Source organism: Bombus huntii, chromosome 4 (genome assembly GCF_024542735.1).
Source record: "Bombus huntii isolate Logan2020A chromosome 4, iyBomHunt1.1, whole genome shotgun sequence".
NCBI classification, from domain to species: Eukaryota; Metazoa; Arthropoda; class Insecta; order Hymenoptera; family Apidae; genus Bombus; species Bombus huntii.
Window position 1 is genome coordinate 18,190,962 of NC_066241.1, and position 27,596 is coordinate 18,218,557.

Here is a 27,596-nt window from a genome sequence, read left to right on the forward strand (position 1 = left end):
GCTTACATACGTGCGAATCTTTTTAATATACATGTCATGTGGGTCATGTTTATTTCAATAGGATAGATTTTTTCTTGGTGAAAAATTTATGTTACATAGTATTTTTGTAATACAGAGAATAGATAAACGAACAGCTCCAGTGTTCTATATTAATACAAAATTATAACAATGTTCTGGAATGTCAGTTTTTAATGTTTTTATACCGAGTTTAGTTTTCTTAGCGACTTTGCACGAACTTTTTAGCAAAATTTTCAGTCTTCGCTTCGAATAACTAAATATGCTGAACATACGAGTTCCCTGTAATGTAAAGAAACATTGCATAAATAATGACTTAGGAAATCAAAGGTAAGCGATAAAACAGAAGTGCAAGGTCTGGGAAGTGACTTTTTGAATAATGATCTGAATAACTGTCGAGCTCGTACGCGAACGAAAAGTCAGACAAAAATGTCAAAGCGAAAAAGAAGGTTGTTTTTCAGATCTCATTAATACATCACAGTAGATTATCTCTTACAACGTTTATTATATTTTCTAGCAAAATAAATATTCCACGATTGACTTAAAAACAAATTCTTATAAACGCAAATTATTATCAGAATTCTATTTTGTGCTATTAAATTGCTAAAATATGACATTGTGCGTCCGGTCTTTGTACCGATGACGAATATCCATGAACATCTTTACAAATGTTCACGCGTTATGAACATTTAAAATACAGATATCCTCAGTGAGTTGTTATTTACATAGAAAGCAAATACAAGAATGGAAGGTACAAGATTTAGAATGCAGAGAGTTCCTTCCAGCAGCTCAAAGTTTTAGTGCGAGCCAATCCTAGCCCTAATTTTATCAACACGTGCTAAACCGTAGTCGAGGATAAGAGAATATCGGCAATAGTTAGCCTACATTTAAGAAAGATCAACGAGAGGTAACAATAAAGAATTAGTCATGCTATGGCCGACGCTTCCTTCAGTTGCATTGGGTATGTCTAACAGATGCTGGGCTAGAAGAGAGGATCCCGACTTACCGTTATCTACAGCAATATAATCTTCTGTGAGTACGGAATGCAAATACTTTCTAGAATTTTTGATTCGGTGCTTGTACTATTATCTGTTCTTTCTTACCTAGCTTTCTTACCTAGCTTTCTTATCTAGCTTTCTTCGATTTTATTATATTATATATCAATCTATGTAGAAAATTTTACAGTGTTTCAAATTCTGAATGAAAAAAAACTTCCTATTTTTTTATTCAGTACCATTATTTATTATCATAAATAATTTCCTAACTTTTATAATTATATATGTATTAAGAACTCTGTACACCTGTCGCGGATTCTTCGTTACAAATCAAATTGACAAACTAAATGGAATGACGCTCAGATAGATGTAAACTGAAAGTTTCACAGTGAGACTAATACAGTTTATGACGAAATTTACTTAAAATCCTTGTATCGAATATAGAAAATTAATTTTTATTTGATTTTTATTTGATTGCTGCATAATTTCTGTCTACTGAGTTACCATTAAGAGAAAAGTGGTGAAAGACATTAGACCATCGTTAACGTCTTAGGAGCTGCCTGTTTTCCCCTGTGTCGTTCGACTCCAGACGAATCAAGTCTCACGATCCAAGTATTAATTACAAAATGAAAAGTACTTCGGCGTTATGGTCCACCTTTTGTCTCGATACATCACGATTCAGCTCGAGGCTACTCTCTGGAAAGTATACATTGTTCGTGGTTCTTCGTGGTCGTTCCTTATTGTTTCGTTCAAGTACGTTCGCACCTAAATCCTCTGGCGATGTGATCGTTCATTCGTGAAGAACAAATTATTTCGGTTGGGAGATTAATCGTCTATTTGAAAGGAAAGTAATCGTAATGACTGAAATGGAAACTGAAAGCGAATCTTCTTCAACGTTGTACCCTCAGCTACCACTCATTTTTGAGAATTTTGAAATAATATTTGAATAATATCAAGGATGAAATAAAATCTTTTAAATTTCATTCGTTAAACATTTTTTGTCTAATATATTTTTTTGTGTAGGTTCTAACGCTTTAAAACTATAGTTTGGCCCAATTACACGGGACATTCTGTGTAACGCGAGTTATACGCTTGATGTAGGTCGTGCCTGTTCGATTCGAGATAGAAAATTGCAAATGCAACGAAGCGTCAAAGCACAAATGTAAGTTTTTCTTAACTTTCATTCGTTTTAATTACTATAGTATAAAACTCTAATTATCTTTCTTATAGACGTTTTCGAAGCTAGATAATGCAAATTAAACAGAAATTAAGGTATGATTGAATTTAACTGAAGAAGCAATACATTTTGAACTTACGCAATACTCATAAGGAAGTACAATACGGAAGAAAGAGTTTGACCGATTGTAACTAACACAGTGAATAATGCAACATTTGTTTCCTTACTATAAAAAGTAATCGATTTTATTACAACATATGATAGTATCAAAATAACGCGAACGTGGAATTTGAGCAGCTGTGTAGTTTTAAGATAATCCGAAAAGTAGTCGTAATAAAAGTCAAAGCTTTCACTCTTTTAATATATTTTTAACATAACACCTAGTTTTATATTTTTAACATAAAGCTTAATTTTTAAAGCTAAAGGACTATTATTTAATACAAGTTAATCAACGTTGACAATTTAAATTGGCTAAGTAATACCATAGAAATAAAAATAATTTTTCAAATATAAGTGCTTATATAACGTATGTAACAATAGAAAATATCTAGCGTTCCCGTAGAAATTTAGGAAGATAATAAAATTCATTTCCTGATTTCGTTACGTAAAGAACGATAATACTTAACGAACGTCAATATATCACTTCTCTGTCGTTGATATATTATTCAATATGAATAACTTTGTATTGCATTGTACTATACCTTACCCTTCCGTCTATCTACTTGCTCTCTATTTCTTATGGATTTTTAATTACCACTTGACGCAACGAATAATGCATTATACCGTGTAGGCGATTGATATAATGGTAATTTCCTTAAAAGTTTGGTATCCATATAAATTAATCCGTGATTCATAATCTCGAACGTACTTAGGATAATTGCGGATTTATATTCGGAATGAAATTGAAATGGTCAGTTTGAATAATCCTTCTTCAAAAGGAAACAGTTTCAATCTCGTCGCAAATCGACGTAAACAAGCAAGTGGCTATCTGCTATAACAATTGTACAGAGTGAAAGTATAAACGATGATGTACGGAAAGGGTTGACGTGATAATTAGATACGCGTTTAAACGTGCCGTTTTGTCTGTTACACTTGTAAACGGTAGTTGAAAACATATCGATAACGTATACGTTATGTTTGATGCACGATCAATTTGCTCAACACCTACACATTTTAGGGTAAACATTATTATCAGAGTCGATAATAACTGGGCCTTTCTATGTTCGTTCGGCCTGGTTTTAATCTGCGTTATTGCCTTTTGTCTTCTCTCGCGCAGACAGGTCAAGACATTCACATTTGCTTTGCCTACTTTACTAGAGACTACGCTTCCTAATAAATTCTTACGATGAAAACCATCGCTCGTAGCGATGAAAAGAATGCAAGTTAATTTACTTACTTAGTATAGGGGAATAGCAGAGTCAAGTGCGATCAATTGTATGTATTTATCTGACAGTAAAGATTTCAATAACACTTTCATGACAGAAACGACAACTCAGACGTGTGACGTGATTTTTCTTCCAGTAAATATCTGGTCAGTGAAATGCGAACATTATTCTCTATATTCTTGCTTTTGATTCTTGCACGTTGTGAGAAACATTTTACTGTTCTTTAAAAGAGAAATATATGGTGTAAATATATACAGTAACTTTGAAAATGTAATAAAGTGATAAAGCACGGAGAAATTCACTTTGAAATTGTACCGATAATGCTACTGATGTCTAAGAACTTATCTGTGCTACATCCAACCTTATCGATCAAAGGAAAAAATTAAGATCAACGAAACTAGCATATTTGAAAATAAACAGAGACCGCCGTTATCAAAAATAATTAAACTATTTTCTACGTGAGAAGCGTCAACCTCCTTTGTTTTATCGAACTATCACTCAACTATTGTTGCGTAAGTTCTTTGAATATGACAGAAAAATCAAGTGTAACCATTTACATTTCAAAAGTTCTTCCGCTTTCGCCGCTATCCATCGCCGATTGCGATAGGATCGTCTTAAATACGACAGGTAATAGGACTTAAGAATTTGATTCTTTTTCCCTTTATTTTTATTTACCTATTTTTTCATTTTGTTAAATATACAAGTAGTCGGTTAGCAACGCTACCCACACAGAAAGCTGCATGACTCACGGCTCTTGTTCAGAAGTCAAGAGAGTGCCGCGTTCACTTCCGTCACAGCAATTTATTGCATCACTAGCGTTATTTGATAGAAGATTGTTCCGAAGTATCTGGACGATACACCCACTCGACTTTTGGAAACGGCGGAATACTTAATCTTTGGCAGTGTTCGCCCAGACTTTGTTACAGTGTCACATTATAATCATTGATCTACTTTCTTTGGTTAAAATATCCCATCCAGATTTTTTCATATTTTCCGAAACAGGTTGAAATATTTGGAACTCCCTGTGTTTTTGACCCTTTAAGTAACGTTATGTCGTGCACGGCCTGTTACGAAATAACGACTGAATGTCTTCAATCGGACAAAGACTTTGCGAAAACTGAAAACTTCTGTTTTCTCCGATTTTCGAAAAAAATTTTGTATAAGATAAATGTTGTTATTAGAAAAATGTGCTAATTTTAAAACGAATACCGCAGTATAGAGACAATATCATTGAAGAAAACGGAAGTTACAAGAGAGCCGGAGAACTCTCGGTGATCATTGCAAACAGAGGAAACTCAATCGGCGAGAGTTTATTTATCGGTTGCTTTTTAACCGCAGCACTTTCCAGCCCTTCTCTGCTACTTGGATTTCAGACAAGAAGAATGAATAGTCGACCACGAAAATTCTTCGGCTGCGATCGACGTATAACGTTGAATTTCTACGTAGACACAACATGTTCGGAATAGAGAAACCAAAATGAACAAAGGTATTCACGAAACAATCCATAAACAAAGGTATTGGGAATATAAGAGATGAAGAAATAAATCCATTAGAGAGCAACAGTAATTTACTTCCTGTCGAGTGTCGAGAGAGAAATTTATGTTAATCGATCTCAAGCGATTGCCATTGATCCTTTCAACGATGACCTGAGTCGGGTGTAATTTTCGAAAGTCATAGCAGTCGCAACGACTATCACTTACCCGGTCTTTTCATTGTCGATTTGTTTCGTTAATAATACCGGTTTCGGATAGCTTATTTTCATAGGAAACTACGCGATTAAAAGCACGTCAAAGAAAACGATTCACCTTATTGGAACATTCACCATTTCTAGACGCGAATGATTGCTGGTAGAAAAGATGTGGGTCAAATATCTTTTTCGTAAACTACCATCTCTAAAAATTTCATCGCGGTCAACCATTGACACTCGAGACTGATGAGTAAAAAGTATAAAAAATTAAAAATTTGTAACATTTGTAAAAACAAGGAAATGAACGAGAACGAATTTCGAATTGTGTTGAATGACACTGAATAACCTCGGAGAATACACGTGTCGTGGGTGAATGGACGCGTCTTTCAATTAGAGCGGATTACACGCCTAGTTGCCTTGAAGTATCAAAGGCATTTTTGCAGAGAAAAATAACTGTATGCTGATCTCTCAATTACAGAAATCGGATTAGATAGTATATAGTACAGTACCTGTTACGATTAATATTCGACGTTATTAAAAGCAGAAGAGAAGCACGACCTTAACTTTCCCGCATTCTAGTCAAGAAAGGTCCCGACAAGCTGAAGCAGATCATTCCAACTTTCCTCGTATTCTAATTAGGGAAAAGTTGCCTTGTACTAAAGAGAACGCGATAAACGCGAGAAACGGCTAGTCGGAACAGTCGTACTTTTTGCTTCGTCTTTTTGCCAGTTGATCGCTCGCTTTTTATCCTGTCGTCTCTTTGGGAATCAACGCTCTTCCGGAAGTTCTCCTCTCTACGAGTATTACGATATACGTACAATAAAAAGAGAACTAATATAACTGGTATAATTAACAGAGACTCTGCCATCCTGTGAGAACTATGGGTTTCATTCTAAACGAGAATTATGAATAAATCAGTTACCACGGTTGGAATGGTTACAAGCGTAGGAATTGTTACATCCTTCACACGCATATTTACACTATATGACATGGCGTATACTCTGTTCCAGTTTTTAAAGCAACTAGGCTGGGGAAGGATACGGTAGAAGTTTTGAATGGCTCTACGCGTTAAGGTGAGAATTGTTATTACCGGACTGCGAATATTTACGCACTTATTGAAAATTCGGAAAACTAACAAAATGCACATGGTATGTACATATGCGAACTGTGATGTGTATTTTCAAGAATAGTGTCACTTGTATCTGTCGATATAGATTGAGAAACTAATTAATGTGCGACACACGCGCAAACATTTCACATAACTGATAGTTGTAACTTTTTACTTCACTTAAGGTGAAAGGTCTTTTACATGTTATGTAAAATCGTTGCGAAACGTATAATCCGATATCGACGCTACATTTTGACATAATCCACTTTTTCTTCATTAATTTTTAAACGTTGATGACATTCAGTCAAAAGCTGTAGAGATTTATGTCAATACTATACGAAATGTCAATGAATGACCAAACTGTAATTATTCAATTCGTGAAAATTATTCAAATATTATGTTTATTGGCATATATTCTAATCGTAATTATTAAAAATATTTTAAAGAATGTTCTAACAGGTTTTTCTAATTATCCAAAGGAAACAGTTCATGGCGCTATATTGTTGCATGAATTTCCAGTTCAATTTCCAAACGTAACACGCAGATTCCAACGCGTTATTACGATGCATCGTGTTAAAGAAAAATTTCACATTATATCGCACGCGATGAAACGATTAGCTCCGAACATCAGGAAAGGAGAAAGGCTTTCGTTTGGCCGATTTCGACATATATTCGTTCGCGAAAGATTTATTGCGAGTGCTTGTTATTCCGCCGACCGTGGGAATTTATCAAACTTCTCAAAGATAACACTCGATGTGATTGTTTTTTGAAAAGATTTTTACCGATCCTTAATGATAATCGTCGTTCATTTACAAGTAAATTACGTAATACGTTCCACCGTGTTATGTCGAATAAGTACGTTAACAAATTTACTATTAAATGAAAAATGTAAATAAGTATACAGAATGCACGTAACATTAATTTGTTCCATATAAAAGATAACTTCAAAAACTTCAATAATTAACTCCACGCATTTGTTATAGTAAATCAATCAAACTCGAAGATGGTATCCCACTGGGAGTAGCCATCCACATGTTATATTATTATACCACTAAGCTATAATATTTTACCAAATGTTCTACTGGACAAATGTAAAATGTAAATAAATAAATAAATAAATAAAACATTTGTTATACGTTATACGACGAATAAAGATATTTGTAGGAGAGTCCTTCAATTCTGGCATTCAAGAAAGAATCGGTTCTACTCGAAGAATGTTGTGGCGCTCGTTTGCTCGATAGTATCCGAAAGTTTTCGAAGATGCTAATCGAGTATGTCCATTGTTTATTCTGCATTAACGACCTATTGTGTAAATCTTATCGCTTCGAGAGCAAGTAAATTTACGCTTATTACGGTGGACAGTGTCGGAAGGAAACTCGAAGGATATTTCCTGGCAGTTGATCGTAGGTGCGATGGCGCGTAAAACCGAGTCAGTATGCCAAACGCATTTTCTACATGCCGGCGTACGGTTCAACTTCTAACACAGTTACTTTCACAAAACCATGAACATTTTAATTAATAAATACAACTGGAGGAAACAACAACATCGTCCACCTTACATTACGTAAAACGATATTTATACATATGCGTTTATAGCGGTTGTTAAAAGTTTCCAGCCAAAGTTTGGTTTTATATTAAGCTGAACCTTGGTAGCGCTATACATGCAAGTAAATTTCCAATGTAATATTACAATTCCGTAATACGAATGATATTATTTTACAGCCAGTAATCGGATATTTGTTAACAGGTTGAATGTCCGAAAGGACGGTGAATTCAAAAGCGAACACGCGCGTACGAATCCGAGGCAGTGTGTCAAGCGCATTTTTGCAGACTGTTCACTCGTGAACGACAATCAATTCGTCGATCCTACATATCGGAAACGAGACTAGGAAACTGGTAAAGGCAACGAGACGATTGCGTATGAAAAAATCCAGATACGAGCGGAACGATCGTTCCGAATAGATTGATTTCGTTTCACTTGAAACCACGAACTAAACGGAGTCGCGAATAATTGACCATCGATTCTGGGGAAAATCAGGGTCTGCAACGAACGTGAAGCAAATCGAAATTATGCATCGGCAAGGTCGATCATCTGACCCATGGACCGTTACTTTCCAAATCGAAACTTGCAGTTCCAATTGATAGACATGCATCGCGTTACGGATCGAAACTGAATGCACGAGAAACATATTCTAAATAGTTTCACCGAGTTATGGAAATAGTATGGACTTATTTATTTAGTAAATTTGTTGACAAGGTATCGATTGATCGAACAGTAACGTATAATTACTTCAATCGGAAAAAAGTTTGAAGAAAGCTTTAAGTTCATGCCCAATTAAATGAACTCTCATCGCTCGAATCTATCCGCTCAAACGTACAGTGCTCCTACAAATTGGTATTACCGACTCGATATTCTAAAGAGTTCTAATCCTCGAAAGTATTTTGTAGTATCTATGGCAAACGCTTTTAAGGCAATAGGGTACTCGACAAATTTTTTTTCTTCACCGGTTAACTAGTTTCCACTTGCGTGTCGCGATAATTACCAACAATGAATGTGCTAAACGAGCGTTAAACAGTGCATTTAGGTCATGTGTAACGATGATAGTTGAGAAACGCTTCACGTAACTTCGTTTTCGTTTGCAGTGTCACGTAGAATCGATTCCTAAATACCTACTTGTAACATTTCGACTTGGATGTCTGTATGTTACAATCGTCTTGTATGGTAGTAATACTTATAATATATTATATTGTCCCCGTGGACATTATGTTTCCAACGAAAACACGACTAATTTTTATTAACCTGTGCGTTGTCGTGACCAGAGATACTATAGAAATGCTAGTTGAACACACGCATCGCACGGATTACCTATATTTTCTTTACCGAATCGAGTCCCACGTTTCTAATCTCATTAAACTCTCATCCAATTACGTAGGCATCATAGTTCCGTATTAATTTGTCTCTCTCTTTAAATTCAAGAGTGATTGCTTTTTGTGTACATTTTCCATTTTCAATGAAGCAGTAATGGTTGAATATTTCGCTAACAGCGTCCATTGATTTTCTTTCTCTTCTTTATTCGATGATGAAACGAGAATATCAAATCAGTCGTCGATATACGTCGAGAGTATGGAATAAATTCGAAATAGTGAAACGAAAGATGTCAAGCGCTATGTTTAATTTGAACTTGCATTATTGTAAGATTATACAAAGATACCGAAGGTATGAGACGTTCTAAATCAATCAAAACGCAATTGCAAACATGTGGATTTCAGAGGGCGATTCGGAACGAAATGTAAAAAGCTAGAATTTCCTTGACCATATCAATTGTCTCGTAATACAGTTTTATTCTCACGATAATGATCATCGTTAAAGCATCTACGGGAAACTGAAATCGAGGACGCTCGATTCGTTCGACCGAGTTGTGCTCCCGCTTCGTGGTACCCATTGTGAAGACACGAAATATCTATCTACATAGAACTCTATGTCTTCGTCCGTCTTACATAATAATATATACAAATAAATATATTTTATTTGTTAATATCCAATCATTTGAATCGTTAACAATCAAATAGGAAACTCTGGGTTAAACAGGCGATACGAATAATAAACGCAATAAAGTTGTACGAACTATTCGAAACTCACGAGGTTCTCGAATTGCGTTCCCAAGAGAAATGGTAATAGACGCGTGAAGGTGTTCTAAAGAAGGGCGCAGCAGGCGTGAGAGACTCGAAGCATACACTGGCTTGTCAAAGTACGAATGAGAGTTACACATTGCCGCGGATGTTACACTAGTACTACTTTCCTGTTAAAAGATACGTGCTTACATACTTAACCGATACACACGCAGGAAGTAGAGATGTGTGCGAAACGAATATACACCGGAAGGTAAATGTAAGCTATGCAGTTATGTCTATCTATAATCACCTACTCTAGGTACTTTACCGTATTTCCACTGAAGGACAAAGTCTGTATGTATTTAAATTCGTCAGAGAGAAATGACACAACTATCTGTATCAAGACAAAAATGTTTCACTTGCTTTTAAAATACAACAAAGTCGAAACTGTCGGAAGATCTGCCAGACTGTTAGCAATTTATGTATTCGTCGTTGTTCTACAAACATATTTACAAAGGTTCAATGCCCGTATGTTTTATTATTTAATGCTGAATATTCAAACACTGGCTAGTTTAAAACTCTTGCAGGCAAGGAAGTTAAATTTGGCGTACGATTCCATGGTACGATATAAAGAAGCTTACGGGAGGAATTTGCATTCCTATAGTAGCACGTAGAATGAAAGAATGGGATAAGCACGCTAAAAGATACTTTCGAGCGACAGGTAGTGAATGGGGTGCGTATTTTCAGACGCGTGCTTTGCGTTTATATCTTGTAAAAAGAAGGAAGTAAGGATGTGCATCGACGGGTAATTTACAACTTGTGCCACTCTTCCGGGAATTTTACGACAAATATTTAACGATTCACATCGCCACGTACGCAGGCGTGCGCAAGGATATACGCAAATATATGGACAACGAGTAGTATAGTTTAACTAGTACGGTCCAAGCGATCACTTGCAACAGCGTGTTCTCATTAAAGACTGAAACACAATATCAGGAAATAGAATAATTTTTCGATGTTATATTAGGTCTTGTCTCGATATTATATTATTAGCGTATCAAAATTCGATAGAAAAATTGTTTAATAAATTAGACGACACGCCTGGTTTATGTCGACCATCTCCAAACACCGTATTTCAAAAAGGTTACGTTTCTATTGTTTTCTATATATTATTTTCGTTCATTATATTTCAATATAGCCAATAAAAAAGATCGATGTTTTTAAACTCATAAAACTATGGGCCTCGGCTTAAGCGCCATTACGTACGAACATTGACTATATAAGGGCATTGCTTTTCGCGTGGTTTACAAACTATGTGTCTAACTATGATGTCATAATACTAGTACTGGTAAATAGTTGATGTGACAGGTTCACGCGAGTGACTGATAAAAATCGAAACGCCATGCGCTCGCGTTGTACGCTATATCCCAGTCGCTCCACCCTAAACGCATACCAGACTCATTATACGTCGGCACGCGTATGAAGTGGGTTTCAAACACGGAAGTCTTTGTCCTGCGTAGCTAGGTACGACAAAAAATGTTCTATGTAAGTTACGTAATATATATTTTCATGCGTAAAGAAACTAAGAAGAAGCGAACGTTAATCGTGATCGTGATTAGGTATGTCAAGCAAGTAGCGAGAGACAGGCAAGCAATCATAACGTGTAGAATACGTCAGGATGTTACGGTAGCATTTAAATTTGTACAACTCTAATTACATTTGAGTAACCGAGACGGTGGACGTTCACCATGGACGCCTTCCTTGAACAATTTTTCTTCTTCTGGTAATATCATCTACTGTGCACTGGATACATACTACGCTTGCATTGCATCCGGCCGAGTATTCCTCGACATCCTAAGGTCGTTTCATATTAACGCTCTTGCAGCCGTGCATTTTTCAAGTGTGGGAAACTAACGGAAACTTTATCGTCGAATACGCGTAACCGAAGAAAAGACAATATAAATTCGACGAATAAAATCGCAAAAGCTCTGCGCACGACAGTCTTTAACCCAGAGCTAGTCACTTGTCGCTTCACTAATATCGTTACAGCTCTTACATAATTTAGCTGCTATCGTTAGTGGAATTTTACAAGTCAGAAGCTACGAGTTATCAACGTTAATAAATTCTCCTGCGTAAGAACAAGTTTGATAATGAGGCGAACGACGGTGACCGAGAAAATTTTGTAGATTTTAAGTCAGCCGATTGGCCTATTTCGCATAAAATTGTAAAATTACGAACTGGTAGAAAAGTCCTGGAAGTAAAATTCAGCGATTTGTAAAAAATGAAGCTAGCCACTTCTAAGTGGCTCGTATGAAAATTGGTAATAATTGTGTTAACCTCGAGCAAAGTTACTCTGTACTAATATTTGAACGAGAAACTCGTGTCTGGTATTATAATAAGCGTCCTCTCGGTAAAAGCGCGATTTTGCTAAACACTGTACTTGGTCCCTATTCTGATCGGTACCGTATTACATACAGTTCGAATGCGTACATAGCTTCGGAAATACAGATGCTTATACGTATACATAGAAAAGAGTATGTAGGTACATATAGGTAGACGGGACGGTCGTTCCGTTCCAGGTCACAAAGTCTCGGCTCTATCTCTACTTGGATAGGCATCTATGAAGGCACTACTTCGCGGCCGCACTCTGTTATCGTAAATGCACCATGCGCGTTGCACTTTGTACCGTTACCGAGCATATGATCGCTCGTTGTTGAGCTTTGCAAGACAGCTTCAGGGACGAGTGATGCCCGATCGAATTCGTCCCGGTTAGCATAGGTTTAACGGTACGCGGGACACTACGATTTTACGAATCATCGGGAAATTTTGCCAAGAAAAAATTTATCTTTTTCTATCGATTTGACCTCTTATAAACGAAATTACGATGTAAGATGTTAAATTATTAGGATGTTAAAATGATGTGAGCCGTTAATCGGGTCATTTCTAAATCGGCAACTTCTATAGTTACGAAACAGAAAATTAATAAAAACGAATAAATTTCAGTTAGACAGACTTTTAGTACTTTCGAGAACTTGTAACTGTTATTTTTATTTGAAACTTTGAATTTAACGTTTGAGTAACTTCCTCTTTCATCTTATTTTGGCAAAGACAAAGTTATGTAACATCGATAATTAATTGATAGAGGGAGCGGTTATTCATTTCTGAACGTTTCTTTTATATGATAAAGCCTTTAAGAACATGTATATATTTATTCGCTATATTTCTTATAACTTAACGTGAAGTGCGAACCTGTATAATTTACTGAAAAAAGTAATTAATTATAGCTGTATGTAATATTTTCATTGCGATAACTACGAATTAGTTAGAATTCTCAATTTCGCTACATTATTTACTTTGAAAGTTCTTTACTTTCGAATCGATAGAATCGAATGTAAATACACACACTTTTCAATGAATTCTCAACGAATTTTCAATGAATTCAATGAATTTCTACAAGTTTCTTCTATGAGATCCTATAAGTTATAACCTGTACGAACAAAAACATTTTCTTCTTCTAATCCTACTTCCTCGGCATGAAAATAAATATTTACTATGTAGCAATCAAATATGTACACACATTTCTAAAATTCATGTAGCGACGCAAGGCCGTAAAGAAAGTTCCAGGGTTGAAACGCACCACATGGCCAGCGAAACGACGTCCATGGCCAGGACGTCATAAAAGAATAAACCTTGAGACTTTAGGAAGAGCACAAGGGTCATCGGCAAGAAAAAGAAAGCTGTTTCCCTACACCCGAAGAAAACATTTTCTGAGGATCTCGGCACCCTATAAAAAAGGGAAACGAAGAAAGCTCGTGACAGAGAGTGCGAGACAACAGTCCGAATTAGACTTGGGCAACACACGCTAGTAACATTAATAAACGTCGAGTATTCTTTTGGCACCTTTCACGACGTACACCTCATTCATTTGGGCAGTAAATATCAAAAGATAATTTGAAATAAATTCGTATAATGAATTCGAAAAGAACGATGCAGTACCTTATATGTGAAATAAAATACATAATATGTATGTAGGTATATACCTAAACTTAAATACACTGGTCCTTCAATTTACATGGTATTTTTTACATGGTATTTATTACATGGTATTTACGCGGTTAGTCAGCGTCAATGCTGATATGAGATAAGGATAAAAGTACATTACTTTGTGCTAGTCATCATATGTGTACATATTTTTTTTATTTTGTACCGACAGACTTTATTTACGCGAATCTCATTCGCGTAAAACGAATCCACGTGGAACGGATACTCCACGCAAATTGAGCGACGGGTGTAGTTTATTTCTTCGGGACACGTTTGGACAGTGATCCGACAAAAACAATGGCCTTGTATATCCGCCGGAAACCTACGTCGCCAACGGTGAAATAGAGAGTAGCGAATAACAAGAGACATCATTGCGGAATGTTATTTCCTCTGCATGTAGATAAAAATACTAACATAGCCCGCGGGAAAGTGAAACGTTACCAACACTTTTTCGTACTGTTTATATCAGTGTTTCCCAACCTTTCATTGCGATTCTCTTCTACCAATAACTAAATAACCTGCAGCATAGCCATCACGTTTCCATATAAAGAAATTTTTAATAAGGCGAAAAAAGAAATATTGGGCAACCAGCTTCAAAATTCGCTAAAATAGCTGAACATTTGATAACCCTACTGCGTTTAAACATCTTTGACCCACAGATTAGAGTCAGATTAGATTTCTTCAGAACTTGAAATCATATAGAATCTTAAAACGTGATGTTTGTGATTAAATCTTCAAAATATTTTAATTAGACGTACAAGGATAAGAGATAAGAGATAAGATAGAAAGCCGGAGGATGCGATGTATATCGCTTGTTTCGCGAATTCGATCGATCGATCGATGCGATGCCTCCCACGAATGCGTTGAAATTGTGATGGAAAATGAAATGCAATTGCGGTAGATAAACCCGTATGATAAATTCTACGTGCAGTATCGCGATGCGCCTTTTCTTGTTGCCGAACGTTAATCACGGGAAAGTAAAGACGTGTCTTCTGCAACCCGTATTTGTTCACATTCGAAACGTTGTTTGTTCTTTCAAACTGGAACGGTCGTGTTTTTCCGAATGCCTTCACCGATAAAGAACCTCGCCTGTCAGCAAAATTGAAACGGAGAAATCTTTTTGAAACTTCGAACTCCAGATACGGTCGATTTTGATTATAATTTATAATACAGGTTAAAAATAGAATTGACTTCTCAATATTTTACGAATTAATCATTTAACAGATTATGTTTGATCTGTTCTTTTCTTTTAATTTTACTAATATTATAGTCGACGAAATTAACTCTTGTCTAATGTAACTTTCTTTTTATTCGCTACGAAAGAGGACACGGCGACAAAAAGTAAATAATAATTCGCAAAATAACCTTTTCAAAAATATTTTCATGATCATTGTAATACAGTCTTGTGAGAAACGAACTTGTAACTTGCAACAGTTGTATGGACCACCTGTACGTTATTCCTTGCTTTTCTATTCTCTTGACTTTCAAGCTTCGGAACAGTTATCTTACATTATCACGTTCTAATCTATGCCAGTCTAATGCCCGAATGCATCAAGTCTGCTATGAAAGAATCTAAATAAAACAATTGCGAATCCAAATTACATAGATATAGATATATTAGATACATACATAGATATAGTTTAATACCGTTCTAATAAATGCTAATATTAATTTTTAACACGAATCATACATAGGAAACATAGGATACAGAAAATAGCTTTGATCTCGTCCACTGTTTTAATTACTTACACGCGTAAGCATGTAAAATGATAGCAGGCTTTTGTCGTGTTAATCTATCGTGTGAATATTCGAGTCAGCGGAGTAAAAGTTTTATATAATTCGAAAATTTGTATGCCCTTTCGATGTGGAAATGAACGCGTTAACGTTTATCCTAAATTTGTTAGAAAAAAAAAAAAACGGAAGATAAAAGGTCGATTTCTCGCTGTAAATCAGAACATAACTTTATCGTAAGACTTGCACAACGTAATTTCGTATCATGAACAAATAGCTATGAATCATCAAATTCGATTCTATGGTACCTCTTGTTGAATTTATGACAAATAGGTTTATGATAGGTACTATGGAGTTTAAAAGCAAAATGATATGCGATTCGGGATTTACTTGGCTGTATTACTGGTTATCGTCTCGGTTGATAATTTACAACGACTTATTGTTATTTACGAGCCTTTTACTTTATTGCAGACCGATAGGTAAAAGCGTGCAACGAATGGAACTTTCTTTCGAACAAGTTTAGGGTACTTGAAGATCACAGGCGTACAACACGACCAGTCCCATTTTTCATTTTCCTATGAAGACCACACAGAAAGAACATCAGTCTATTTTCGTTGTTTTTCTTTACTTTTATGTCATTTGACTAACAAAAAGAAGTATCTATAACAAAATAGTTATATTATCTAGGAAATTAAATGTAACACTTTAAATTCATTAAATATATACAATTAGGTGCAACAAATTAGATGCTTTTCTTGTAATTTCGAAAGAGATACGGCAAAGGAATTGGAATGTTGATAAACATAACTATTTGAACTAAAGAAAACAAGGTAGCGTTGTTTGGCCGTTGCAGGAATTATAATCGCATCGAATATCCATTAAAATCACTCGTTCCGATTTCCTTGAAATTAAATAAATTACAGACGTGAAATGATTAAGTACAAATTAGTTTGCAGAAAGAACGCGCAATCTGGTAATTTTAATTGACGTCCGATCGATGGTTAATCTATGTAGAGTATGCGCGTGGGTTGATGAATCGATGTTCTTAGTAAAAGCTAAACGATGCTAAAAAAAACCCTTGATTCCTACCTGAAAGCTTGTCCATTTGTTGAAGGTGATACACAGCATCCATTAAACATGCTGGAAGTGATCATTTTTCAGAATGGAACTCTCTCTGATTTTATTAACTTAAAAACCCACCGGAATTCCGGTTTAACTAGTTCCAGTTTTTAGTTGTTAATCGATAGTAAAACGTTCACTTTTTTTTGGAACGTTCACGGATACTTTTACTACGATTTTTAAATAAAATTTTGTACTATTTCAAATATCCTCTAGTCACAGATACTTAGCTGTTTCATCGTCGTGATAAAATAATGCATCCTGATCTGCATTCGATGAAAATCGATATAATCGAAATAACAAGCCGAATTGCTCATACGACCTCTTTATGAATTTTATCTGTAGAGCGTTACACTTTTCTTAAAGCTGAAACACTTCTTTCTTCCTTTCACCAAAGATAACATCGCAAACATTAATTATCGTATCAATGTAAACATAAGTTTTTAATTATAATTACAAATGTATTGCGCACTTCCATTAAATATCACCGCCAAAATGCACTTAATTTACATGCAAATATGTATATGAAATTAATAATATATTGTTAACGAATATCACAAAGTTTGGTCGAAACATGGTAACATTGCAGTTCGAGCACAAAGTGCAATGCACTGTTAAAGACACGATCAAAATCCGACAAACTACAATACTTTTGCAAAAGGAAAAAGTAGAAGAAACGAACCCAGCATGGTCTGTTATCGCCTAATAATAAAAATGTGATGCAAGTAAATGTGAACAATGATAAGTGTGTGCATGTTCAATTCGAAAATTCTAACACTAATTAGAAAAGTCTAGTAAGATTCTCACATTTTCATCGAAGCACTAGCGTGGCTACTGTTAAATTACTTACTGTTATATAACAGGCAAAGCCAAGAGAATGAAGCGCACAATGCCATTGTACCCTTGCATTACATCTTCTCATGTTTCCGAAGTCAACTTCCATAATTTGTTACGTGTATATGGCCAATAGTTTTTCATATTACACGATAAACACGTTACTGTTAAATATATGCAAGATAGAGACCGATATGATTCAAAGAAATCAAAGACTTCGTAGCAATGAATATTATATTACTGGTAGATAATTACAGGTACTTATGTGTTATGTTAATATCGCAAAAAATATAAAATGTTTGGTATAATACTAGGTATTAAAATATCAAAAACGGAATAATGTGTCAAACAATTTATATTCAAAATTTTATCATTCAGTTAATTAGTAACTTACCAAAGTACAATATTACGCAACAGAGTTAACAGCAGAAAGATAAACAAGCATCGATGTCACGATCTTCTACTTTTATCTCTAATTTTAAAGCGTTTTCTATGATGAGACCATGAGATCTAGACAGACATGCACGTTTTACGATGTCATTCCTATAAAAAAAGCAGATACACGAATCAAATTATCCGGAGTTAACTTTCTAGAAAATAAATCTTCTTGATTTGCTTAAATTCACGGGAAATAAAATTACAGTCATTTGAGAAGATCTATGCCCAGGACATTCTACGTTTTCAAACTTATGCGCGCGTGCAATTCACGATGCTTTATATTCTTCTCTTTCAACGCCTACTCATCTTCGTGCAAAAACTGGATGGAATACTAGCCTATGTAGCTCGCAATAGTATCGCATAACAAAAGATCCTGATGCAACACGACTCGTGTAGAAAATGCTTTACACTTTTGAAGCTAACCCTACGCTACGAAATACTAGTATTCGAAATATTACTATTCAACGATTTTGTGATGCGTCCAACTAAACCTGAAATAGTACGGAAAATAAAATATACATCTATAAGGTGTCCGTGTTGGACAAAGCGTACAAGTTAATATAAGAGAGATTGTGTTACTCGTGCGTTGCGGTCGGAAGCAGGTATGTATAATATTTTGATTGTATGTCGTGTTCCCGCGAGAAAGTTTGATTTCCTTTCTCCCTATCGAAGAACCGCTGAGACAAGAGAGATTTTTTCAACGATCAAATATATGTTACATTCCCTAAACGTTATGTATTTCCATATACAGTTAAGGACATAAGTATTGGCACGCTTTATAAAACAGAATAACTTTTTTAAAATTCGACCAAACTAAACTCTTACAACTTCTTTATCTGAGCGTGCGATGTAAATGTGGAAAATACGTTTTGTAGATTTATGTTGGTTATATATATGGTGAAAATTTTATGGAAATTAGTTAATAGAGAAACAAACAACAGATAAACAAAAATGTAGATTTTTTACAGTCGTAGAACAAAAATCGCAGAGAACTATGATTTTTTACTTTTACCCGAAGCTCGTAGCAACGTTAACCGATTTCGATGGAAATTTCAGCATGTGTATAGCTAACATAAATGTACACAACATATTGTTTAAATTTACATTACAGGCTCAGATAAAAAAAGTTGTAAAAAGTGACCTTTGATATTTTCTACAACTTTCCTACCAACTGCTATTTTTTTTCAAAATTTCTTCTACACGTAATCTAGTTAATTAATCCTTTTAATTTCTCAAAGAATTCAAGTCGTTTCACGGTTGTCGCTTATATGTGCGTTCAGGACAAAAATCATAACTTTTAAATTAATCAATCTTCGACCTAAATCCTCTAATACCTTTTTATAGAGAATACAGATATACATCGATTAGCATAAAGAAAAATATATGGTTTCATGAAGAAAAGTTGTAACGATCTTTATTTTTTATTGAATAAAAAGCTTTTGGAAATTTTCACTAACGCAATTTATTGTTGTGTAATCATTGAGTAATTTTTGTTTCAAAACTTTTTTTATCAATTTAGTGGAAATACCTGAAAAATTGTGCCGATCATTTTATGTATGTAGGTTTGAGGATAAAAAGTCAAGATTATTATTTGTTCAGCATTTTTTCATTTGTTCAAATTTAGGATGGAAACTCATGAAAATTAGATAACGTATAAACATTTGAAAATAAGTGGTCTAATGTCTACGGTAACACGAGTATCTTACTGTTTCGCGGGAGCACAATTTGAATGCTTAAGGCCTGATCGCTGAACGCGTTAATAACAACTTGAACTTTTAATCTTTTCACTTCGGCCAAATTTGAGTGAATAAATTTGATGTCAATGGAAAATTCAATATGTCCGGAAACAGCATGCAAAAAATTACGGAGGTACTTTTTGGTGCTTTTTTAAAAGATCTCTTTGAAGTTAATAAATATTTTATATAAACAATTAGAAGAATTTGTCATTATTGCATTAAAATTACTTACCAGTCTTAAAGGTACTACAGTATTAAAGACAATCTATGAAAATGAAACTAAGAAAACAAATATTCTGCTAATTGCACGTTTTTAAAAAGGTGTATTGATTTTTGCAGTTAGCTTTACAATTTTAGCGACAAATTGGTATAGTCAGTAAAAGTAATAGATAATATTACAAATTACAGTTTATTACTAACACTATTTTACGCTAGGAAAATTTTCAGACTCGACATTTCGAGTTTTTAACTTTTCTCCATTGAGCGGACATATTGTGCGTTTCTTCCAATTTTAAAAAGATCATTCTGTTTTAAAGAGTGTGGCAATACTTATGTTACCAACTGTATGTATACTATCGTATGTGACTTTGACTGGGAATTAATAGGATAAATATAAAAAGCTGAGTCAACGTTACAAGTATGTATAAAGTTCAACAGATAATGTCATTCGAAATTAAAATACATCGATTAACAAACAGACAACATAATTTGTCTTCGGGAATAAAACGCAATAAGCTATAATTTCAGAAGTTGCAGATTTATAGAATTGTTTTTATAGAATGCCGAGAAACGCTGCACCACGGTTATTAAGCTCATTGTTAATTTTACTCGGGTAATTTCTTCGTTAGAATAGCTTCAACAATCGCTGTTTACGTTTTAACGTTTCGTCACTTATCATTATACGCTAACAGCATTAATTGGAATGTTAGTTATATATATGTTATAATGTTAGTTATACCGTGGATATACCATTGTTTGCAGGAAGGAATAAAGAGATTGTCTAGTGGTAGTCTGACAGGAAGGGTTTCACTTCCTCGAGAACCAATTTCCTGTAACTGTAACATTCGATGCAGTAATGAATCCTTGTTGAATACTTGAACAAAAATCTTTATTCATATGTACGTATGCTCGTATGGTTTTATCAATACATTTTGTTAGAAGATACTTTACATATTTTTTATTATTTCTAGGATAAATGTAATAATATAATTGAAGCTCGAAACTCTCTAGTGTTATTGAAGACTCAAGAGCCAGAAACCGACTATCACTGATCTGACCTTGTAAGATAACCTTCCAAAAATAATAGCACCAGAGGCTACTTTTAATTCAAATTGAAGTACGAACGATAAGTAGAAATTGATATCGGAGCACAAACTGCTAGATAGGTGGACAATTCAATGCAGAAATTGAAATAACACAATATATAGTTCTGTACGAGTTTAAAAAAATCTTGGGAGATTTTTCCCCGTTATCTAATAAGGCTGCTCCATTATTATTTTTGTGTAATTTTCTTATCAATAAATTATGTGTATTATTTTCTGATCAACCGAACCAAAGAATTCGGAGGGCAAAGAATCTAGATTACATGAAGCTACCAGAAAGTTCATTCTAACGGCATTTGCAATAATAGGCTACAGATATGCTAATCCATGTTTTTATGAATACAAAGAAGAAAGCGAAACGGTTTGCAACATACTTTATCAAATCGGACGACATCATTTGGAAATTCAAAACATCTTAGTACGAGATGCGAACTTAGCATCGAATCGATAAAATTAAACTTATAAATGCGTATAACAATCATTTCATAGATATCAATAGGAATCAATTTTATCTAACGATAACACAATACACATTATATTAGTCTGTTTGAATATAATTTCCTAATTATTTCCATTGCTTGTGGACAACAATTCGAAGTTGGTTCAGCAGCAAGCGCTAAAGATAGAATGCGTGCATTATTTCTGCCTCACATACTTTCATTTTTGCAATATAGGAGTTGTTTGAAGGTATGTTAAGAGCCCGAAGCAATGATCATAAATATGCACAGCCACTTCCTTCGAATGCCAGGTGACGTTAGGTATGCCAGATCTTAAAAAGGAAAGAGCAAAACGCGACCGGTAATGGTAGAATTTATTTGCATAAACTACTTTACTTCATTTGATCACTATATTTGACATACTATATCATGCTATATTAAAAAGGTAGAAAATGCAGAAGAAAATGCTGAATTTAAGCGATAGTCAATCAACTAAATACCTAGAAATCGGCAGTCCGTTCTTTTAACGAATCTGTTTTTTATTAAGCTTTTATCTCGATAATAATTTTCAGCTTTTACTATTTTTGTTAACACTATGTGAAAATATTTCCTAAAAATATAATTAGTATCGTAGATTAAACTTAAAAATTTTGCGCAGCACTCTATGATAAATATCTCAAAATGTTCTGCGACGTAATATCGGATAATTCCTTCGTGAATATTAAAATACGAAAATGCACAGAGATGCATTATTGATTAAGTGCTGGGTCAAGTAGCGTTCTCATCGCTGAAAGACGATCCTTCTAGAACTGAGGAAATCGACTAGTGAAAAGTGGAAGGTCGAAAGAGAATTGTATCGGAAGATGCAAATTGTCATTTTTTAAAACACACCATTGTTGCTTAATATTGGTGTCAAGAGCAAATTTTTAAATGTTCGAGTTTACTTTGAAAGGTTATCGTATCCGGTAGAAATAATTGCGGCATTAATTACAACAAGCTACGATAACATCAAAAAGCTTTCTCGTTCTAATTACAAGCTTCATTAGGAATAATACGCACTTGCTCTGTATAATTTCTATGGTAATTTAATCGTTACAACGTGTAACACAGACGTTAGAATTATTCTAATTTCAGATCGTATTGTCGGAGTTTAGTATGAAAATATTACGTGCAAAATACAACGTGGTGTTTTTAACTGCTTCGAGAAGATATAAAAAGCTAGCAAACGTGGTCACGAGATACAATATTCTTTGATTGCAGCACACATATATCAAAATACAATTCGCAGGCCGTCGACTTTATCGGTAGACAATTCTGTGATAAACGAAAAGAAATATACGGAGAAATGGAAAATAACACTGTTTTTTCTAAACTCAAGTAGTCGTGAATATTCTGTTTAAAATTCTTCCATTACTTAAACATTTCTCGGTTTTGTTTCATAAAATAAATTTCGTTAATATTCTTGGTGAGAATAATAATATAAATTCTCTTTATAGAAACTATTGGAAACTTACTTACTTAATAATTTGTTAAAGGTTACACTTCGAGTAAGAAAATAGACAAATTTGTTACATCCCGTAACCCTCGGTCGTCAGCTATACAAATATAATTAGTCACGCCGCAATAATCCTAAAGAACCATCATAAAGTTAAGCATTTTTACTTTACTGTCAACACCCTTAATTGCTACAAAAGTTCTTTCAAGTCAAGAAGTTCTTTATGGCTATTGGTTAATCCGGTAAAAAATGGGAAAAGCACGTTTTCCCCATGTTCAACGGTCATTTTCACCAGCAAACGACCATTGCGATCTTCACAGAACATAACTTCACTTGCTATCATCCCTTCAAACAGAATACATCTCAACTTGTTAATTACTCCTCACCTTATATTCTTCGAGGAAAAGTTGTTAAATCAGTGTTATAATTATTCAACCACCCCCATTATCTTAATCGAAATAGGGGATCGACTGATTCATGGCATCGATCATCGTATCGTAACGAGAATTTACGACTCTCGTTGGCGCGCTCTACCGCGACCGCGTCTCTTCGCAAACGGTCGAACAAAATTAAAATTACATAGAATGAAAAAGAACATTCATGAAGCTTCTCTATCGGTACCGTGTAGTGCGCAGGCTTCTGACCTGCCCTAATCAAAATACCTATTCTACTAGCTCATAGATACCAAAAAAAAAAAAAAACAAAAAATCTAAACGACTCCCATTCATAAGAATATTACAAGACCAAATCTTTGATATCTATCGTGCATTTTTACAATAGTAGCGTACCTATTTCTTATTAAAAGTGCAGTATTATCATTCACAAACGAACCCATTGCGCAAGTCCGTGTTGTGCCATCGCACACTGAGCAAAGATTGGAGAGTCAATAATAAATAAGCGGCAATCTTTTTATCAACCACGAGTTGATAAAAAGGTACGCGTGTATTTGTTGAAAATGTATACTATTGAATTTTACAATTACTCTTCACATTTTTTGAATTGGAAAATATACGAATTCTTGCTGAGATATGCAAGATATTTGGAGATATTAAATTTAAAAGGAGTGCAATGTGCAACACTTAAGGCTCCGATGCAGCTGCGGTAACTATTAGATTCACGAGCCGTGTCGATGAGTCATCGTTTCGGAGTGTGGAAGTCGTCTGTCAGGTACGAGCAAAGAACAATACCGATCGACTGTCTTGGAGAATCAAGTAACTTTCCGTGTGTTACCGTTAAGCAAAAACGCAAACAAAAAGACACGAAGATATTGCATAGATATGTCAGGTATATATAGATATAGGTATAGATAGGAGCGCGCTTGGTGCGGAATCGATCGCGTCTCGACGTCAGCCACGCAAACTTGTCCTTCCGAATCCGAGGACCTCGGTTGCAGCTGCATCGACCTTGAGCGTGAACCTGAAATTAATGTAGCGAAACAAAGGTTGCACAAGGTTGACATTTACCCTGAAGCATATTGTGATCGGCCTCCTCGTCCGTGAGGCAGCGGACGTTGCCGATGGAAGAAGACAGCAGACTCATGATTCCTCGTTACAGACGTTGTCCTCGAGTTTCACGGAGCGATTCGCAGTAACGAGCCGAAGTCGATCGGCGCCGGAATCACGGAAAAGCCGCCTGGTCCGTGCGCGTACGTGATTGGTCGAGCGTTGGCCGAAGCTCGTGTCCGAACCAATCGTTACAAAGTATCGGCTGGCCCGGTACACCGAGCGAGCCTCTACGAACGCACCTGTCGGCCGAGCATCCGGCCAACTCGAGAACGCTTCACCGCCGATCACTTTCACTGAATGTGGAAAAAGGACGGTTGCGATATCGTTTGAGAACCACCTGCCAAGCTTACTACCAGTGGTGGCTTTCCGATCCTCGATACGTTTTCGTCGACCCGAGGAGGAGTCCCGTTTCCTAGCGGTAACTCTATGGACCAGGCGGCCGTACGATTTACACTCCGATCGCCGTCGCAGCGTTTCTCGATCGCATCCCGTTGTCGTCGATCGTCTTCGCGATCTCTAAAATCATCCGAGCGAACTACGCGCACTACGACGAATCGAAGGTATACGACACGTCTGCTGTCACAAGCACCGTCGTTATTGGCTGCCTCGTACTAGCGGACAAGACGGAACACGAGTATATTCTACTGCCCGGCACCGCCGCTACGTCGCGAAAGACGACGACGCATGACGCGTGCAGAGACACCGAGCACCACACACAACCGCGATCAATAAGCGTTGCCACGGCGTCTGCGCCGACAATGCGATGCCACGCCGGACGAGAGGAGAGAGACAGGGATTACGCGAATGTATCAGTGTGTCGGTGTGCTCGCACTATCGACGCGACGAGTATCGACGATTTAGAGTACTCCCCGCTTGGAACCAACGGGCTCTCCTACTCTCCAGACTGACTCTACGTTAATTGGTTCTTTGACTTTTAACGTTATGCGTTTCTACATCAACCGAGAAATTTCAGGATAATATATATTTCGTATCATTTTTGTCCGCTTTAACGTTTCGGATAATTAAACATTTGCGACTGACACTTCCAATCAAAAATCATTTATTCAAATAAATTATTATATAGTTAATTAACGCCAAATTAATTGAGCTTAAGTTGTCGGTAAATTGATTACAAAGAGTCTCCTAGTACATTTTTATATGTAAATCATTTAAGTTCTCCCTTCTAGTTAATAGAAGAAAGTTATTAACTATACAGGGTCCGACCAAATAACATGTAAAAGCGGAGACAGCGTGATTGCTTGTGCGAGAATAAAGAAAAAATGTATACAATTTTTCTGTTTAAGGCTTCATTTTCAAGAAGATAAATTTGAAGATTTATTATATGCATGTACTAGGCCGATTTCTAACTAAATATGTCTAGATTTTATCGAAAACAAAGCATTTTCACGCGTAGAATAACTTTTTGCCGATTTAGTCTTGTCTGGTGCGAAATTAGTCATGTTCGAGTATACTTATGATAAATTTTCAAATTTGATTCTCTCGTAAACTAAGTTGAGAATGAAAAAATTGTATTCTATATTTATTAAGAAATAATGTATCTCATTTTACATATTATTCGGCTGGATCCTGTATATGTATAGCTTAGCAAAGTGTTTAAAATCAAAATTTTAAAAAAAGATAATTTTGAAGAAAGAAAAATAAAAGATAGTTAGATACTATTACCGATATATTTTGTACTTTTATATCGTTTCATGCTTATCACAAATGGGAGGCGTCTATTTTTTGATGCGAAGAAATAACGTATTCGATTTAAACTCTCTAACTTATTTAACATTATTTGAATTGACGTTGCTTTCGCGCCCAAAGTAGCTAGTGTTCGAACAACTTTCGTTAAGGTGAGTTTGATCGAATTGCCTCTCACCGCAACGTAGAAATATGTAGGACGAATTTAATCGCTTGATTTCCACTAGATTCTGAAAAATTTGTTAACTCTATACGGTAGAATGTTCAGTATCCGAAAAAGTAGGGATAAGTTATTAAAAAAACGTTATAAGTAAAATTTTAAGAAAAATTGTCATTTTAACATTAAACAATTCTAAAATGATTTCTAGTGACCAAGATATTAATAAATATTGCCTGGCTCGTTAATTGTCAGTCTAATAATAGAAGTTTTTCAAATATTATCTACCAGGCATGAATTTATAATTCTTAATTCCTCACAGCTGGTTCATTAAAATCTTTGTCGTCATAAGTATCGTGAAAAAGGTACAGCTTCTTTGTTCTTTACAAAAGGTAAACGATTACAGAAGTATAAGTACACTAGTTATTTAGTGCCTATAAAGAGTAAATAGTGTGAACTATGTTGTAACTGCATTATAGGGAGCTGATTGTAAGTAGAATAAGTCTGCAGAGATCGATGGGCCAATGAACCGATATTCTACAGTTCCTTAGCGCGCGATGCGTAAGGGTAAGTAAGTACGTCTAGTAACGAAACATATGCGAATATCGTGGAATACAACGTAACCATATAAAGTGATCAAAGTACCATCAACAGCCTTAAATATCTCGTATTAAATAACCAATACGTTAGACCAAAGATAATATTTCATTGCGCAAACACTTAAATGTCTGCCGCAGGTGTACAATATTACGTTTATTAGTTACAAATACTTCCATATTGTGCATATGCGTATATCGGTGTATACTTACAGCTGAAAGTATTCCTCCATTGGTCGTTCTTGTTCGAAATGCTAATAACATAACGAGAAATCGAAAGCGATTCGATATCCTTTATGTAACTAGATTGCAAATATTTATGCATTTATGTGAAATTTAAAGATTCAGTGGAGGGTGTCACGAAAATCGTCCGATCGTACGTTTGTACACTATTGACCAACAGTATGGTATTATTTTGTCTCACCTTTTGTCTCACGTCTATAAAAACTTTAGTTTAATATTACGCAGACTTTACACGATGATTTAGATTAAAAATTGAGAC

The 27,596-nt window shown here is 35.3% G+C and overlaps 1 protein-coding gene across 2 annotated transcripts in view; it reads right to left on the minus strand.

Moving 5' to 3' along the window:
- LOC126864481 (cerebellar degeneration-related protein 2) overlaps window positions 1-25,367 on the minus strand; it is a 39,906-nt gene extending 14,539 nt beyond the window's left edge. Inside the window, exons 1-2 of one of the 2 annotated variants that reach the window (XM_050615863.1) lie at window positions 16,841-17,002; window positions 16,142-16,326 (exon numbers count right to left, since the gene is read on the minus strand). Coding sequence is in view for 1 of the 2 variants with exons in the window: in XM_050615862.1 (XP_050471819.1) it covers window positions 24,596-24,671 (76 nt within the window). In the remaining variant the exon portion in view is untranslated. Of the gene's footprint in view, window positions 1-16,141; window positions 16,327-16,840; window positions 17,003-24,595 lie in introns of those variants that run through there. The other variant, XM_050615862.1, reaches the window with a different exon arrangement.
- Between the last annotated feature and the right edge of the window lie 2,229 nt (window positions 25,368-27,596).